This window comes from Giraffa tippelskirchi, chromosome 4, assembly GCF_054371585.1.
Source record: "Giraffa tippelskirchi isolate mGirTip1 chromosome 4, T2T-mGirTip1v1.2.pri, whole genome shotgun sequence".
Classification (NCBI taxonomy): Eukaryota; Metazoa; Chordata; class Mammalia; order Artiodactyla; family Giraffidae; genus Giraffa; species Giraffa tippelskirchi.
The window spans coordinates 861,920-874,436 of NC_137278.1; the positions used below are offsets into that span (position 1 = coordinate 861,920).

At 64.7% G+C, this 12,517-nt stretch overlaps 2 protein-coding genes across 3 annotated transcripts; both read left to right on the forward strand.

The window, feature by feature from the left end:
- The first annotated feature begins 42 nt into the window (after window positions 1–42).
- TMEM203 (transmembrane protein 203) lies at window positions 43–1,566 on the forward strand. Its single transcript, XM_081593383.1, has one exon. It carries the CDS (start codon window positions 283–285, stop codon window positions 691–693), a length of 411 nt encoding a protein of 136 aa, XP_081449509.1. The 5' UTR covers window positions 43–282; the 3' UTR covers window positions 694–1,566.
- Window positions 1,567–3,832: 2,266 nt separating this feature from the next.
- Window positions 3,833–11,709, forward strand: TPRN (taperin). Of its 2 annotated transcripts, XM_081593365.1 has the most exons (5): window positions 3,833–3,969; window positions 4,183–5,721; window positions 10,762–10,999; window positions 11,089–11,195; window positions 11,300–11,709. In XM_081593365.1, exons 1-5 carry the CDS (start codon window positions 3,889–3,891, stop codon window positions 11,360–11,362), a joined length of 2,028 nt encoding a protein of 675 aa, XP_081449491.1. In that variant the 5' UTR covers window positions 3,833–3,888; the 3' UTR covers window positions 11,363–11,709. The 2 variants fall into 2 exon arrangements, with proteins under 2 accessions (XP_081449491.1, XP_081449490.1); XM_081593364.1 differs by having other exon boundaries at window positions 3,833–5,721.
- Window positions 11,710–12,517: the final 808 nt, after the last annotated feature.

Below are 12,517 nucleotides of genomic sequence, written 5' to 3' on the forward strand. Positions count from 1 at the left end.
CTTCCGGCTTCCGGCATCGGCCGGAAGTGACGTCCTAGGGCCGCGCCCGGCGGGGCATGGCGTCCGAGCGCGGCGGGCGGCGGCGGGTAGCCTGTGAGGGGTCCCGGGTCGGGGCCTGGGGGTCGGCCGCACGACGGGGCCGAGGGCCGGGGCAGGCGGGGCCGCTTGCTGCCTCTCGTTGGCCGCGGCGGCGGCAGGCGCCAGCGAGGCTAGGAGGGCGCGGCCGCGTAGCCCGGCAGCTGGGACTCTCGGCCGGGCCCCGGCCCGCGCCCAACCGGCGCGATGCTCTTCTCGCTCCGGGAGCTGGTGCAGTGGCTGGGCTTCGCCACCTTCGAGATCTTCGTGCACCTGCTGGCCCTGTTGGTGTTCTCCGTGCTGCTAGCCCTGCGCGTGGACGGCTTGGCTCCTGGCCTCTCCTGGTGGGACGTCTTCGTGCCCTTCTTCGCCGCTGACGGGCTCAGCACCTACTTCACCACCATCGTCTCCGTGCGACTCTTCCAGGATGGAGAGAAGCGGCTGGCCGTGCTCCGCCTTTTTTGGGTCCTCACAGTTCTCAGCCTCAAGTTCGTTTTCGAGATGTTGTTGTGCCAGAAGCTGGTGGAGCAAACGCGAGAGCTCTGGTTCGGCCTGATCACGTCTCCGGTCTTCATTCTCCTGCAACTGCTCATGATCCGTGCCTGCCGGGTCAACTAGCCTCGCAGAAGATAGACTGGAATGCTGGGCCCCACGCCGAGGTCCCATGTCTACCGCACCAGAGGAGAAATCTGAGTCTGAGAGCAGCTTGTGCCCTGCTGCGTGCCTGGTTTTCGATCAGTCATGTCTGAAATTGTTCCCTCAGCAGGGCTAAAAAGAGCAGCCTTGATTCTTAAAGTGTATTCTCTCTTCTTTCATGCTTTGAATAGCTAATCTTGAACTGAGATCCCGAGAAGGATCCTGAGAAGGCCAGACAATCCTGAACTTCTGACAGAAACTGCATATAAGTAAAATATCCTGATGGGCTCTTGAGTATTTTCATGGATTCTGGCAAAGTGCACCGTGTGCGAAGGCTGCAAAGCTGGACTCGGGGTTGGCCCTGGCCAGCAGTGCTGACCCGAGCGCTTACTGTCCCCATCTCCCCAGACAAGACTGTCTTAGATGCTTGAGCTCTAAAAAGTGTAAACCAGCTTGTGTCTTCTCCCCAGTGGCACTGCGGAGGACAGCTTTTTCTTCATTCCAGCCCAGGCAGACGGGAGGATGTTGAATAAGCGTGACCCAGACCCTATACGGAGATCTGTCGCCTGAGAAAAGAACTTACTTTTAAGGCACTGCTTGGCTTCCTATCCCAGCTTTTCCACCACCTTTGTGGCTGGCAGTGTTAGTGCACCTGAGACATTTAGGCCACTCTAAGGGACCAGAGAGAGGAACAGGTGTTCTGATGTGAATAGGCATTGAGACCTACACATGGGAAATTTGCAGTTGGTCTCAGCCCACGCTTGTCACTCTGAGGGCTTTGGTTTGATGCCAGTTAGGTGCCAAATGAGAACATTTGCTGAGATGAAAATAAAATAAGAGAATGTTTTGCTGAAACACACAGTTGCTGCCTGACCTTTTGAGGGTTAATGCTGAGATGCTTCCAGCTGTGTGGCGTGCCTGGTTACAGAGCTGAGGTGGTGAGAAAGGGCTGGAAGTTGGCTCCACCCTTCTGGGTGGATGGCAGGGTAGTTCCCTCGGAGAATCCCTGCTTCCTGCCTGGGGAGCCAGGGTGAAGACAACCTGGGGGTGGGCCCATGTTGAGGACCTAAAAGGCAGCTTGTGTGACATCAGAGTCTTTGTAGGCCTTGCTGATCTGCAGAGCAGGAGTCAGCAGACTATGACCTGGGGCCTGTTTTTGTACTGCCCTTCAGCTGAAAATAAGTTACATCGTCAAAGGGTTGTAAAAACAGCATGACAGAAAGTGAATGTGGCCTGCAGTGTATGGGGTCTTTTGATCTGGTCACGGTTGGCCTTTGGGTCAGATCACTCTCAGTTGTGTGTGTGCAGGGAGAGGCTGTCTTGGGCATCATAGAATGTTCAGTGGCACCCCTGACCCCCATTTACCAGATGCCAGGAGCACCCCTCGTTTGTGACAGCTCAGTGTCTCCAGACATTACCAAATCTCCTGGAGGACAAAGCTATTCCTAGTAAGAACCACTGGACTAAATTATTCCATCTCGCCCTCTATGGAACATGTTTTCTGGACTCTTGTTCTAGTGAAACAGCTTCAGGACCCTTGTCCTAGGATGGATGCCGCATGGCCTGAACCACTGAGATGCTTGAGTTGGAGGCTGGTCTAGTTTGCCACAGTTACAGAAACGTCTCCTACCCAGCCAGCATCGGCACAGCTTGTGTCAAAACCACATACAAACTGACCCTTGGGGTTGGGTTTTCTTTTAATGTTATTTTTAGTTTGTGTGTTTTGTCACTGCCCTGTTGAATTCTGGTAGTTCAGGATTAGGTAATCTGGTCGGCATACAAGGGATGAGCGCAAGAATGTTCAGCTTCCTTCTGGGAAGGTGATTTGAGGAGAGTCCTGAAGGAACATTTGAGCTCTGGAAGGCTGAAATCCAGTTTCTTTTCTCCAGCTGGATAGACTGGGCTGTTACAAGTACTGTTACTGTAGTGATAGCTGCAGACTGCCATGGGACACAGAAGTGGAGAAGGGCCCCAGGGTTGAAACCTGCCCTGGGTCTTTGCAGAGGCCCAGGTGCTCTTGGAGCCTGGTCTCTGAAAAGTTGAGTGTCGTGGGAGGGAGCAGTGTCATTTGTGAACATCTGCTGACTGTAAGCAGGTGATGGAGAGGCAGGTGACAGTTGTCCTTGCCCATACCCCCAACTTGTCTTTCTCTCCTTGGCTCCAGCAGGCCTGAAAGAATGTAGTGAACTCTGTGCAGCCCTCCAGGGGCAGTGAACTTATTCAAGGCAAGTAGACAGAGAAGGTGTGCCCTCAAGGTCAGCGTTGGGATGGGGGCGGTTCATCAGGTGAATGGAATGTGCCCTGGCTATTATTGCCCTGTCTGCCTTGGAGTGCTGTGGGCCTGCTTGTGTGCGAGGAAGTAGTTCCCTTCCTCTGGACCTGCTTACGGCTTCCACACTCACGTCCGTGCTTGGTGGGCCCTGGATGACCAAGGGTGGATAGTTTCCACTACTTGTCTGGGCAACAAGAGTGGATTCTAGGGGCCAGCAAAAATCAGGGATTCCTGAGAAACCGATTACTCAGCACTGGGTGGGGCTCCAGCCATTGGTATCTCCGCTAAGTGGCCCCGCGGGTGACCGAGGACCGCAGGTGGGCAGTCCTTGGACCCATAGGCACCTGGGCCAGGAAGAGGGAGGCTGGCGTACAACCGCCGCACCGCTCACGGGAGCGGGACAGCCTTCCAGTACTGGGTTGGCCTTTCTTCCACCGCGCTTTCCGCGGGATAACAGGCGGACTGACGGAGCGCAGCCAAGGTCAACCGCAAAGCGAGGCCCTTGGGGTCTGGCCTGCCTGCCGGGCAGAACCCGCCCCCTCCTGGCTCCGCCTTCTGGGCGCGGCGGGCCTAGGGAGCAGAGGCGGAAGTGTGAGCCTCCCTGGAGGGGCGTGAGGCGTCACGGGCGTGTCCAAGGGGGCCTCCCCAATAGGGATCCACTCCGGCGCTCGGCGCTGTCCACTGAGGTCCGCGGGAGGGCAGGGTCGGGGAGAACGCTGTCCAATCAGCGTGGCTCCTACGCTCCCTGCCATAGGTGGGGCCGCGGGGCTGGGGCGGGCCTGAACGGGCCTCTCCCCCAATGGGCGGCGGCCCGGGGGTGTGGCCGCTGCGCGAAGGCCGGCGGCGGGCGGCGGGCGGCGGCCGCAGTTCCCGGTGCGCGCTGGCTCCGGCGGCCACTCCGCAGCATGGCCGGCTTGGGGCGGCCGGGCCCAGCGCCCCGCGCCGCGATGCCTGCCTGGAAGCGAGAGATCCTCGAGCGAAAGCGGGCTAAGCTGGCGGCCTTGGGCGGGGGCGCGGCGCCGGTCGCTGGGGCGGGCGCGACGGAGACCGCGGGGCCGGCGACCGAGCCGCTGGTGCTGGCCGAGAGCCTGGGCCCGCTGCGCGAAAACCCGTTCATGCGGCTCGAGTCGGAGCGGCGGCACGGGGCGCGGCGCGGCGGGGGCGCGGGCGCGGCGGGGCCCGGAGGGCGGCCCGCGGAGCAGCTTCTGGAGCTGTACTGCTGCGTGCCCGGCGTGCGCACCATCAGAGCCGACAACATCCTCATCATCGAGTCGGCGCCCGGCTTTCCGCCCTCGGCCGCGCCCGCGCCAAGCCCGGGCCTCGGTCCTGGCGGGACCGCCCGCATCCGCGCCGCGGAGGTGCTTGTGTACGAGGCACCGCCGCCGCCCGGCCGCGTCAGCCGCCTGCTCCAGAAGTTCGACCCGCCGGCCGCGCCGCGCCGCCGAGGGAGCCCGGAGCGCGTCCGCCCCACGCCGCCGCCCTCTCCGGGCCCGGCCGTTCCGCGCGTGGGCGAGCGCGCCGCCTGCTTCCAGTCCGATCCGGAGCGCTGCGGCTCACGCCTTGGCCCCGGGCCCCGGCGCAGCGACTTCTTGCACAAGACCAGCAGCAACTCCTTCACTGTCCACCCGCGGGGCCTGCGCCATAGTGCGGGCACTCGCCCACTCCCCAACGGGCCCGCGGCCCCGGAGTCCCGGGCCGGCGCTGCCAACGGCTTTGAGGGCTCCGCGCCTGGGCCAGGTGAGTGGAAGCCAAAGGTGGAGTCGGGGGAGGCCCCCGCCCACCAGTCCCCCAGCCCGGGGACCCCCAGTGCCACTCCAGCCGCGGCTGCGGCCTTGCCCACGCTCAGCCCTTCCAGTGCCACTCCCAGCCAGCGCCAGTGGATCTCCGCGGCCACCAGCACCAATGACTCCTTCGAGATACGGCCGGCCTCCAAGCCAGACATGGGCACGATCCCTGCCGGGGACCTCCAGGCCCGGGCTCTGGCCAGCCTTCGAGTGAACTCTCGAAACTCTTTTGTAGTCATCCCCAAGAGCAAGACCTCTGGGGCTCCTCCTGGGGAAGGGAGGCGGTCTGTGGCACCTCCAGAGGAAGAAGTTGGCTGGGCCTCCCAGCGCCCGGAGCGTGAAGCCCAGGAGGTACCTGGAGTGGATGGTGTGTTTGCAGGTGGGAGGAGCCCCTCCGGAAAGGAGAGGGAGGGCAGCCCCGCACCAGCCACTGCCCTTGTGGACCCTGCTGTCAGGTGGCAGAGGCCGCCCTCACCACCCCCGTCTCCACTGGCCGCCACTGAAGCTGAGCCTGCCCAGGGCTTCCAGGCTCCTGGCTTGGCCAAGAACGGCAGGGAGCCTGGGCGGCCAGGGCTGCCCATCACTTTCATTGATGAGGTGGACTCGGAGGACGAGTTACCCCAAGAAGCCAAACTGCCCTGCTCTGGGGCTGGTGCACCTCCCCAGTACCACCCACATCTGACCAGGCCTGGGCACTTGTCAGAGCTCCAGCATCGGCGTGGCAACACCTTCACAGTGGTGCCCAAGAGGAAGCCAGGGGCCGTGCAGGCCAACGGCGAGGCCAGGCCAAGGGAGGCTGAGGAAGAGGAGCCAGGCAGCGTTTCGGAGCCCCCTGCTGCCGTGGGGACCTCACTGAAGAAGCGCTACCCCACTGTGCACGAGATCGAGGTGATCGGGGGCTACCTGGCCCTGCAGAAGTCCTGTCTCACCAAGGCTGGCTCCTCAAGAAAGAAGGTGAGTGGTGGGGGCAGAGTCCCCAGCAGTGAGGGGGAGAGGAGGCAGGTCACAGATCTGTGGGTGTAGCGCATGGCCTGTTCCCAGGACACCTGGGCTGGGTGTGGGGTGGCGTCTACGTGGACCAGCGGGGGCTGGTGGCTGTGCACGCTCCAGGAGAGTCTGGGCTGGGGGAGTCCCTGGCACAGGTTCCAGTGGGATCCCAGGGACCCAGGGGCTCTGGACATTGAAAGGCTGGTGGGGACGGTGGGTCTAGCCAGGGCCATGTCTTCCTGTTGACTCTCGTGGCTCTCTCTGGAATTGGCCGGGCAGTCCTGTCCCAGGTGGGCCCTGGCTTCGAGGAGTGGCCTGGCATGTTCTTCGGGTCCTGGCCTGTGCGGGTAGCAGGGGCCAGGGTGGAAGTGGGAAGGGGCAGGAAGCCCTTTGATTTGGATGGGGCGGGACTCCTACTCAGCTCCCCAGAGAGCATACCGGCTTCATGCTTAGCAGGACTTGGCTTTGAGTGAGGGTTGACCCAGCCCTTGGTGTGTGACAGGCTGATCTGAGCCTGGGCTGTGTGGCTGGGGAGTGATGAAAACGCTGCCCTCACTGGGGAGGAGAGGCCCAGGTGCAGGGCCAGGAGCCTTCTTGGAGCCCCACTGTGCCGGCTGCTTGGTGGTCTGGCACCCTCTGGGCACAAGAGACGTTCCTCAGATTCTTCCTGGTAATTCCAGCAGCAGTGTCTTAGCCCAGGGCGGATCCCAAGGCCCCTCCTCAGGACTGTGATCAGCAGGGTCTGCGGGCAGGTGCACCCTCCCCGGGACGGCATCTCCTTCTTCTCTGCTCGCCCCGAAGCCGCCTCTGCCCTTCACCTCAGTGTCTTTGGGAATGTGGGGGCGGTGACGTGCAGGGGTCACCGGAGCCCCCTCGCCCGCCGTCCTGCTGGCGCTGTCGAATTAGACGTGGCACCTTGCCTGTCTGCTTCCTTTCGACTTCCTGCCTCGGGGTTGGCCTTGGCACTGCCCTCGCTCCCTGCATCACCCTCTCCTGCTGCTCCCATCTGCCCGGTCAGGCATCCGTGCCCGTCCCCCGCTGCGCTTCCGGCGCCCCCCACTCCGACCCGCCCTGCCCGCCTGACCTCGCCTTCACCCTCTGTTCGCTTGCGCCCTCCGGCAGCCACGGTCACAGCCCCACCCCCCGTGCCTGTTCTCTCCCGTCTGCTCCTGCTCCTGTGTCCTGACCCTTGGCCCCAGCTGCTGCTGGAGGCTCCTTTCCCCTGCTAGCCTCGGGCGTGGAGGCAGTAGCTCCCTCCCTGCCGTCCGGAGGGTGGGCCTGAGGGCAGTGGAGGTCATGGAGCTCTCTGTTGAGCCCCCATCCCAGCCCCACGGCCCTCACTCTGGAAGCCTGCCTGCTGCTTCCTGGGTCCGGAGGGCTGCAGCCCTAAGCCTGGGGGCAGGGCTGTGGGGGTCGCGTGTGGCTGAGTGGGGGTGAGAAGGACGGGAAGAAGTTACGGGAGGAAGCAGCCTGCGGCCTGGCCTGGCCCTGGGAGCAGCCTGGTCCCTGTCTCGGTGCCAGCCTCGGGTTGGGTTGGGGTCCAGATGGATGGTGCTTAGCAAGGTCGAGCGGTCTGGCTAGAGCCCCGCCAGAGCAGCACGACCTGCCGGGGGCGGTTTCTGCCTAGGCAAGCACCAGCTGCCCTTTCCAGGAAGAGCGGGATGCCCGTTGGGTGGGACGGAGGCATGGGGCCGCCCAGCCATTCACAGTGACCCGGGCCACCCTGGCCGTGGCCGCCCCGTTGTCCTGCTTGTCTGTTCCCCCGATGCCCTGGCTTCAGCCCGCCCGGGCTCCAGCCAGCCAGCTTCTTCGTTGTCCCGCTCCCCCCACCCCGCAGTCCAGGGACGTGGGGGTCTGGAGGCCAGCAGGATATCGGGGGCCTCCCGGGCGGGGTGGGAGCTAGACCGCCGCCTCTTCTGGGGGACAGTGGGGCACAGCTCGTCACGAGGGCGGAGGCTGCCCGGTGACACGTCTGTGGAGGGCGCAGCCCTGCCCTGAGCTGTGGGCGCCCAGCCAGCTGTGCATCCTGGAGCCGTGCCCGGGGGCACACACGGCCCCCAGTTAGTTATTTCTGGGCAGAGGCACAGACAGGCTCCCTACCTCCCCTTGGCTGCTCGGGGAGGATGGCCACGCTCCTCTTGCCCCTGCCCCGGCCGTCCTGGTGGGTCCGCCTCCCGGGGTTGGCACCGCGGGCCTCTCCCCCATGAGGTGCCTGTCTGGCAGCTCTTCCCCTCCCCTCTGCCCTCTTCACCTGCCCATCGCCCGCCCAGCCCAGCACGATGCCTGCAGGGCTTCAGCCTCCGCGCCCAAGCCCCCGACCGCCCACCCCTCTGGTCCTCAGGCTGCCCTGGGGGACTGCTCCCCCACTCCCCCAACTCCCCACTCTTCCGTGTGGTCTTTCTAGAGCCCAGGACTGCTGGAGCAGGCATGGACCCTCCACTCAGCTTCCCCACTGATGGGGGGGCTGCCCTTGACTCAGGGCGTCCCACCTGAGCCATCGTGGGAACCCCTCTGGGGCCATGTGGGGTGGTCCTGTGGCCCCCTGGAGCTTGAGCTGAGTGGGGTCGGCGTGTGCAGGGGTACGGGGTGGGGTGGGTGCTCTCCCCCGGCTGGGACTGCTGGAGCCCAGCGCCCAGCCCAGAGTGCAGGGTGGACGCCCTCCAGGGACCAGGGACGCGCCAGCCCTGCCGACGGGGTGGGGTGAGGGTGAAGTAGGCGGAGCCAGGACCCACCTGCTGGCGACACAGGGCAAAGTCCCCGCCGGTCAGGTGACCAGGCTCTTGCGGGTGCCTCTGGCCGCAGCCCCTGCCCGTTCTGTCCGCCTGGGGTCTGGAGACGCGTCCCCCCAGCGCACGCATCGCAGGGTGTCCTGTGACCCACAGGCCTGAGCTCATGAGGAGCCTGGGGACTGAAGGGAGGTGGAACGTGACCCGCTGTGTGCCCCAGCTGGCTGCAGCCAGGCCTGTGGGCCTACCCCTCCTGCCTGGCCAGGCCGTGCCAGGCTCGGGGCCTGCTTGCGCCCAGCCCCCTCGGTGTCCCGCTCGCAGCTGGTCATGCAGATTAACGAGAGCGTGCTAATCCGCTGGGCCCTGGCAGCGGGCCCTTCCCTGTCCCCAGCAGAGGGGGATGGGCGCAGAGGGCCCGGGGTCCTCAGGGACAACGCTGTGTATCCAGGGGCACGCTCCCTGCGGGCCCAGGCCAGGCGGCCTCTGTGCCGGAAGCCCCTTCCTGCCTTGGGCTCCTCCTGGGGTCTTTGGCCCCAGGTCTCAGAGGGCCAGTTCCGGGAGCGGTGGGGAAGGTGGTCAGTTGCCTCCAACCCCACAGGGGCCACGAAATCACCCCACACAGCTGCCCAGGTGGGATGCTCCGAGTCACAGGCAGCCCCTAGCCCAGGGCAGGCCCCTGCCGGTGGGGAGGCTGGTGGAGGAGGCTCCAGGCTTGCGCCGGTGGCCCCGGCAGGGGGTGGGCATCTGTGGACTCGGGCGACCACCCTTGTGTCAGGCCTCTGTTCCGTTTGGCCTCCCGGGGGGGCTGGTCTGGGGACAGAAGCGATCACCTCGATCCCGCTTTTACCCGCCCCTGGTGGTGGTCTGCCAATCTCCCTGACCGCTCGTCTGTGCGGATGGCGCGGGAGAGGGCAGCGGCTCCTGAGCTCGGGACCTGCCCGGTTGGGGTCTGTGGGCCGGGCAGAGGCGGGCAAGGCTGCCCACAGCTGTGTGTGCCTGCGGGAGGTGGCAGGAGCCCCACCCTTCTTTCCAGACCCTGGCTCAGCAGGGCAGTGCCGCCCGCTCCTGGGCAGCCCTGCGCATGTCCCCCGAGGCCGGGCCCTCTGCTGCCGAGGACCGCAAGCCCAGCTCTTCCGTGAGACCCCTCCCCCTCCCGCTGTCCCCAGGCCCCAAGGTTCTTCGCCCCGGGGCCTGGCTGCCTCCTCCGACTCCTTCCAGGGGAAGAGGAGGAACTTGAGCTGGCTGTGGTGTCCTGTGCCCTGGAGTTTAATATTTCGAGCTCCAGTAGGGCTGCTCACATCTGCTGTGGGCAGGCAGCTCCCGTATTCATTACCACTCCGCCTGGCCGGCTGAGCCCCGAGAGCAGGCGGTGGGAACCTGTCCCTGGGCCCCGGAGAGGGAGGGTCCTGATCCCACGGCCCCTCCCTGCCCAGACCACAGTCTGGGCTCTGAGGCCTGTGAGCAGAAAGGAGAGGACTTGCCCAGGCGTGGAATCCTGGGGCCTGCCAAGTGGACGGGGTGGGCGAAGACCGTGTAGGCAGTCCGAGTGAGAGAAGAGGGTCACTGACCCCCACTCAGGGCAGCCTCCGGCTGCCTCTCAGTCTGCAAAATGGGTGATAGCACTTGGTGCCCCCTTCCTGAGCCTGGCACAGGGCAGCTGCCAGATATCATGTGGGCCCTTGGGGGCCTGGTTTGGGGTGTGCCAGGCCCTGGCCCAGCAGCGGTGGTCTGTGCTAAGCAGGGCGGGTAGGATCATCCCGGTGCCTGGCAAGCTGGGACGTGAACTCAGGCCTGGAGGAAGGCCCCAGCCGACAGGAGGGGCTGCTGGAAGCAAAGCTGTGGGCTCCCAAGCACAGCCTCAGCTGGACCTGCTCCTGCCAGGAGGCTCAGGCTGGGAGATGTGCCTGGTGCCCTGCCTCCCTCGAGAGGCAGGCCTGCAACCCTGGGGACTGCCTTGGAGGCGTCTGGAGACCCCCTGGCTTCGGGCTCCTGGTGCGGCTGGGGTCTGGGCCCTGGGAGCAGTGGTCACTAGGAGTAGGGGGCCCTGGGGTGGGAGGGGGTGGCCAGGGCCCAGGTGGGCACCCTTGGCCTGAGGGTCCAGGTGGAGGGTCTTCTCTGATGAGGGGCAGCCCCCACCGCGGGGCTGATGGAGTGCTGGGCTCCTGCTCTGGTCTGACGTCCCCACTGCACCCCTGGGAGGCCACTGCACCGAGCCTTGTCCAACTGGAGGACCCCCAAGGCCCAGCAGCAGGGCCTTCGCTGATGCACCCCCTGCCCCCAGATGAAGATCTCCTTCAACGACAAGAGCCTGCAGACCACGTTTGAGTACCCCCCTGAGAGCTCCCTGCAGGAGGAGGAGGTGGAGGCGGAGAAGGAGGAGGAGGGGGACACGAAGGAGGACGCAGAGGCCTCCAGCCCTGACGGCGCGGCGGAGAAGCCCCTCATGATCTTCCTGCCCCGGGCCACATTCGTGAGCAGCGTGGAGCCCGAGAGCCCGCGGCTGCCAGACGGCAGCTCCGGTGAGTGCCCGTCGGGGCTGGGGGCAGGATGGGGTGGGGCGGCCCAGGCCATGTGACTGCAGCCACATGTCCACCCATTCGGCCTGCAGGCCTGTCCAGCTACACTCCGAAGCACTCCGTGGCTTTCAGCAAGTGGCCGGACCAGGTGCTGGAGCGGACTCCAAGCGCAGAGGAGTCCCCGTCCAAGGAGGTCATGGTAAGCAGGGCCGGGTGGGTGGATGGGCACCCAGGGAAGATGGACAAGATGGGGGCTCTAACGCCTGGACGAGCCCCTTGACTGCCTCCACAACCCTCTCTCAGCTCACCCCAGCCGGTCAGAACGACCTCTCGGACTTCCGAAGTGAGCCGGCCCTCTACTTCTGACCTCCCACCCCCCAACCAGGATGGCCAAGGCTGAGCCTCCAGTGTCTGGAGGTTGCACGCCCTCCGGCCTGCCAGGCTCTGCCCACCCACATCCCTCTCGCCCTGCCTGGGGCCCCACAAGCAGGCCGGTGCTCAGGGCCCGAGCCTGGGGCACCTGGGACTCTTGATCCTGGTTTGTGGGCACTGCCTGTGGGGAGGGGTTGGTCCTGCTGTCAGGCGTGTCTGGGTGGAGGCTGACGGGACTCGGATTTCCCCAGCCCACACCCACACGTCAGCCACTCATTTTCTGATGATCGGCAAGTCTCTCCCCGCCTCTGATGACGGACTCAATAAACAGCACTGGATGAGCTGCCTCTACCTTCCTGCATGGTCCTGGGCTGGGGAGAGGGGGCGCAGGGGTGCAGTCTGCAAGGATACATCAATGCAGTGTGGGGGAGGCCACCCACCCAGGGTCTGATGTGGGACCAGCGTGGACTTATGTGCCCAGGGAGGTGGCCCGAAATGACGGACGCCCTACGCCGCGTAGCATGGCCCAGGCTCTTCCCCACCCCTGTGGCCCTCGTTGCCCTGCTTCCCCTCCCAGCCACGCTTTGGCTGGGTGAGGGTCTTCCCTGTGCCTGCCCTGTGAGTTCCCCCAGTCTCTAGGGCTGCCCCTGCCCCCCAGAAGCAGCTCAGCGAGAGCTGTGGTGGGAGGCGGGACACCAGGCAAGCTTTCTGGGAACTGGAACGCTATGGGTCTGGGAGAGGGGGCACTACAGCTGTCGGGTCTGAAGTGGTTTTCCTAAAGGGCCAAGGACTGGGGGTGGACAGAGAAGGGCTGCTTGTTTAGACGGGAAAACTGACAGGTGGTGACAGAGGAGGGGGGGCCAGGCCGTTCACAAGCCAGCCGTCAAAAGCGAGTCTTTTCCTCTTGAAATGTCAAGCCCAGGAAAAATGCTGGCCAGGCTTGAGAGGCAGGAAGGTGTTTTCCTGGGAGAAGTGGGCCCAGGCTTCTGTAGACCTTTTCAATTGACACATGCTTCCCAATCCGCCCGGCCCCAAGAGACAGTAGTTGTGGGGACCCCAGGGGGGCTGACAAGCCAAGGAGACAGGCCCAGAGAGGACTCAGGATGAAGGGCTGGGCCCCAGGCTGCACAGAGGCCACTTGTGACCAGA

Coding starts and splice junctions, on each gene's coding strand:
- TMEM203 (XM_081593383.1), top strand. CDS start 283: ATGCTCTTCTCGCTCCGGGAGCTGGTGCAGTGGCTGGGCTTCGCCACC.
- TPRN (XM_081593364.1), top strand. CDS start 3,889: ATGGCCGGCTTGGGGCGGCCGGGCCCAGCGCCCCGCGCCGCGATGCCT. Junction 11,000..11,088: donor GCTGCCAGACGGCAGCTCCG/GTGAGTGCCCGT, acceptor TTCGGCCTGCAG/GCCTGTCCAGCTACACTCCG. Junction 11,196..11,299: donor CCCCGTCCAAGGAGGTCATG/GTAAGCAGGGCC, acceptor ACCCTCTCTCAG/CTCACCCCAGCCGGTCAGAA.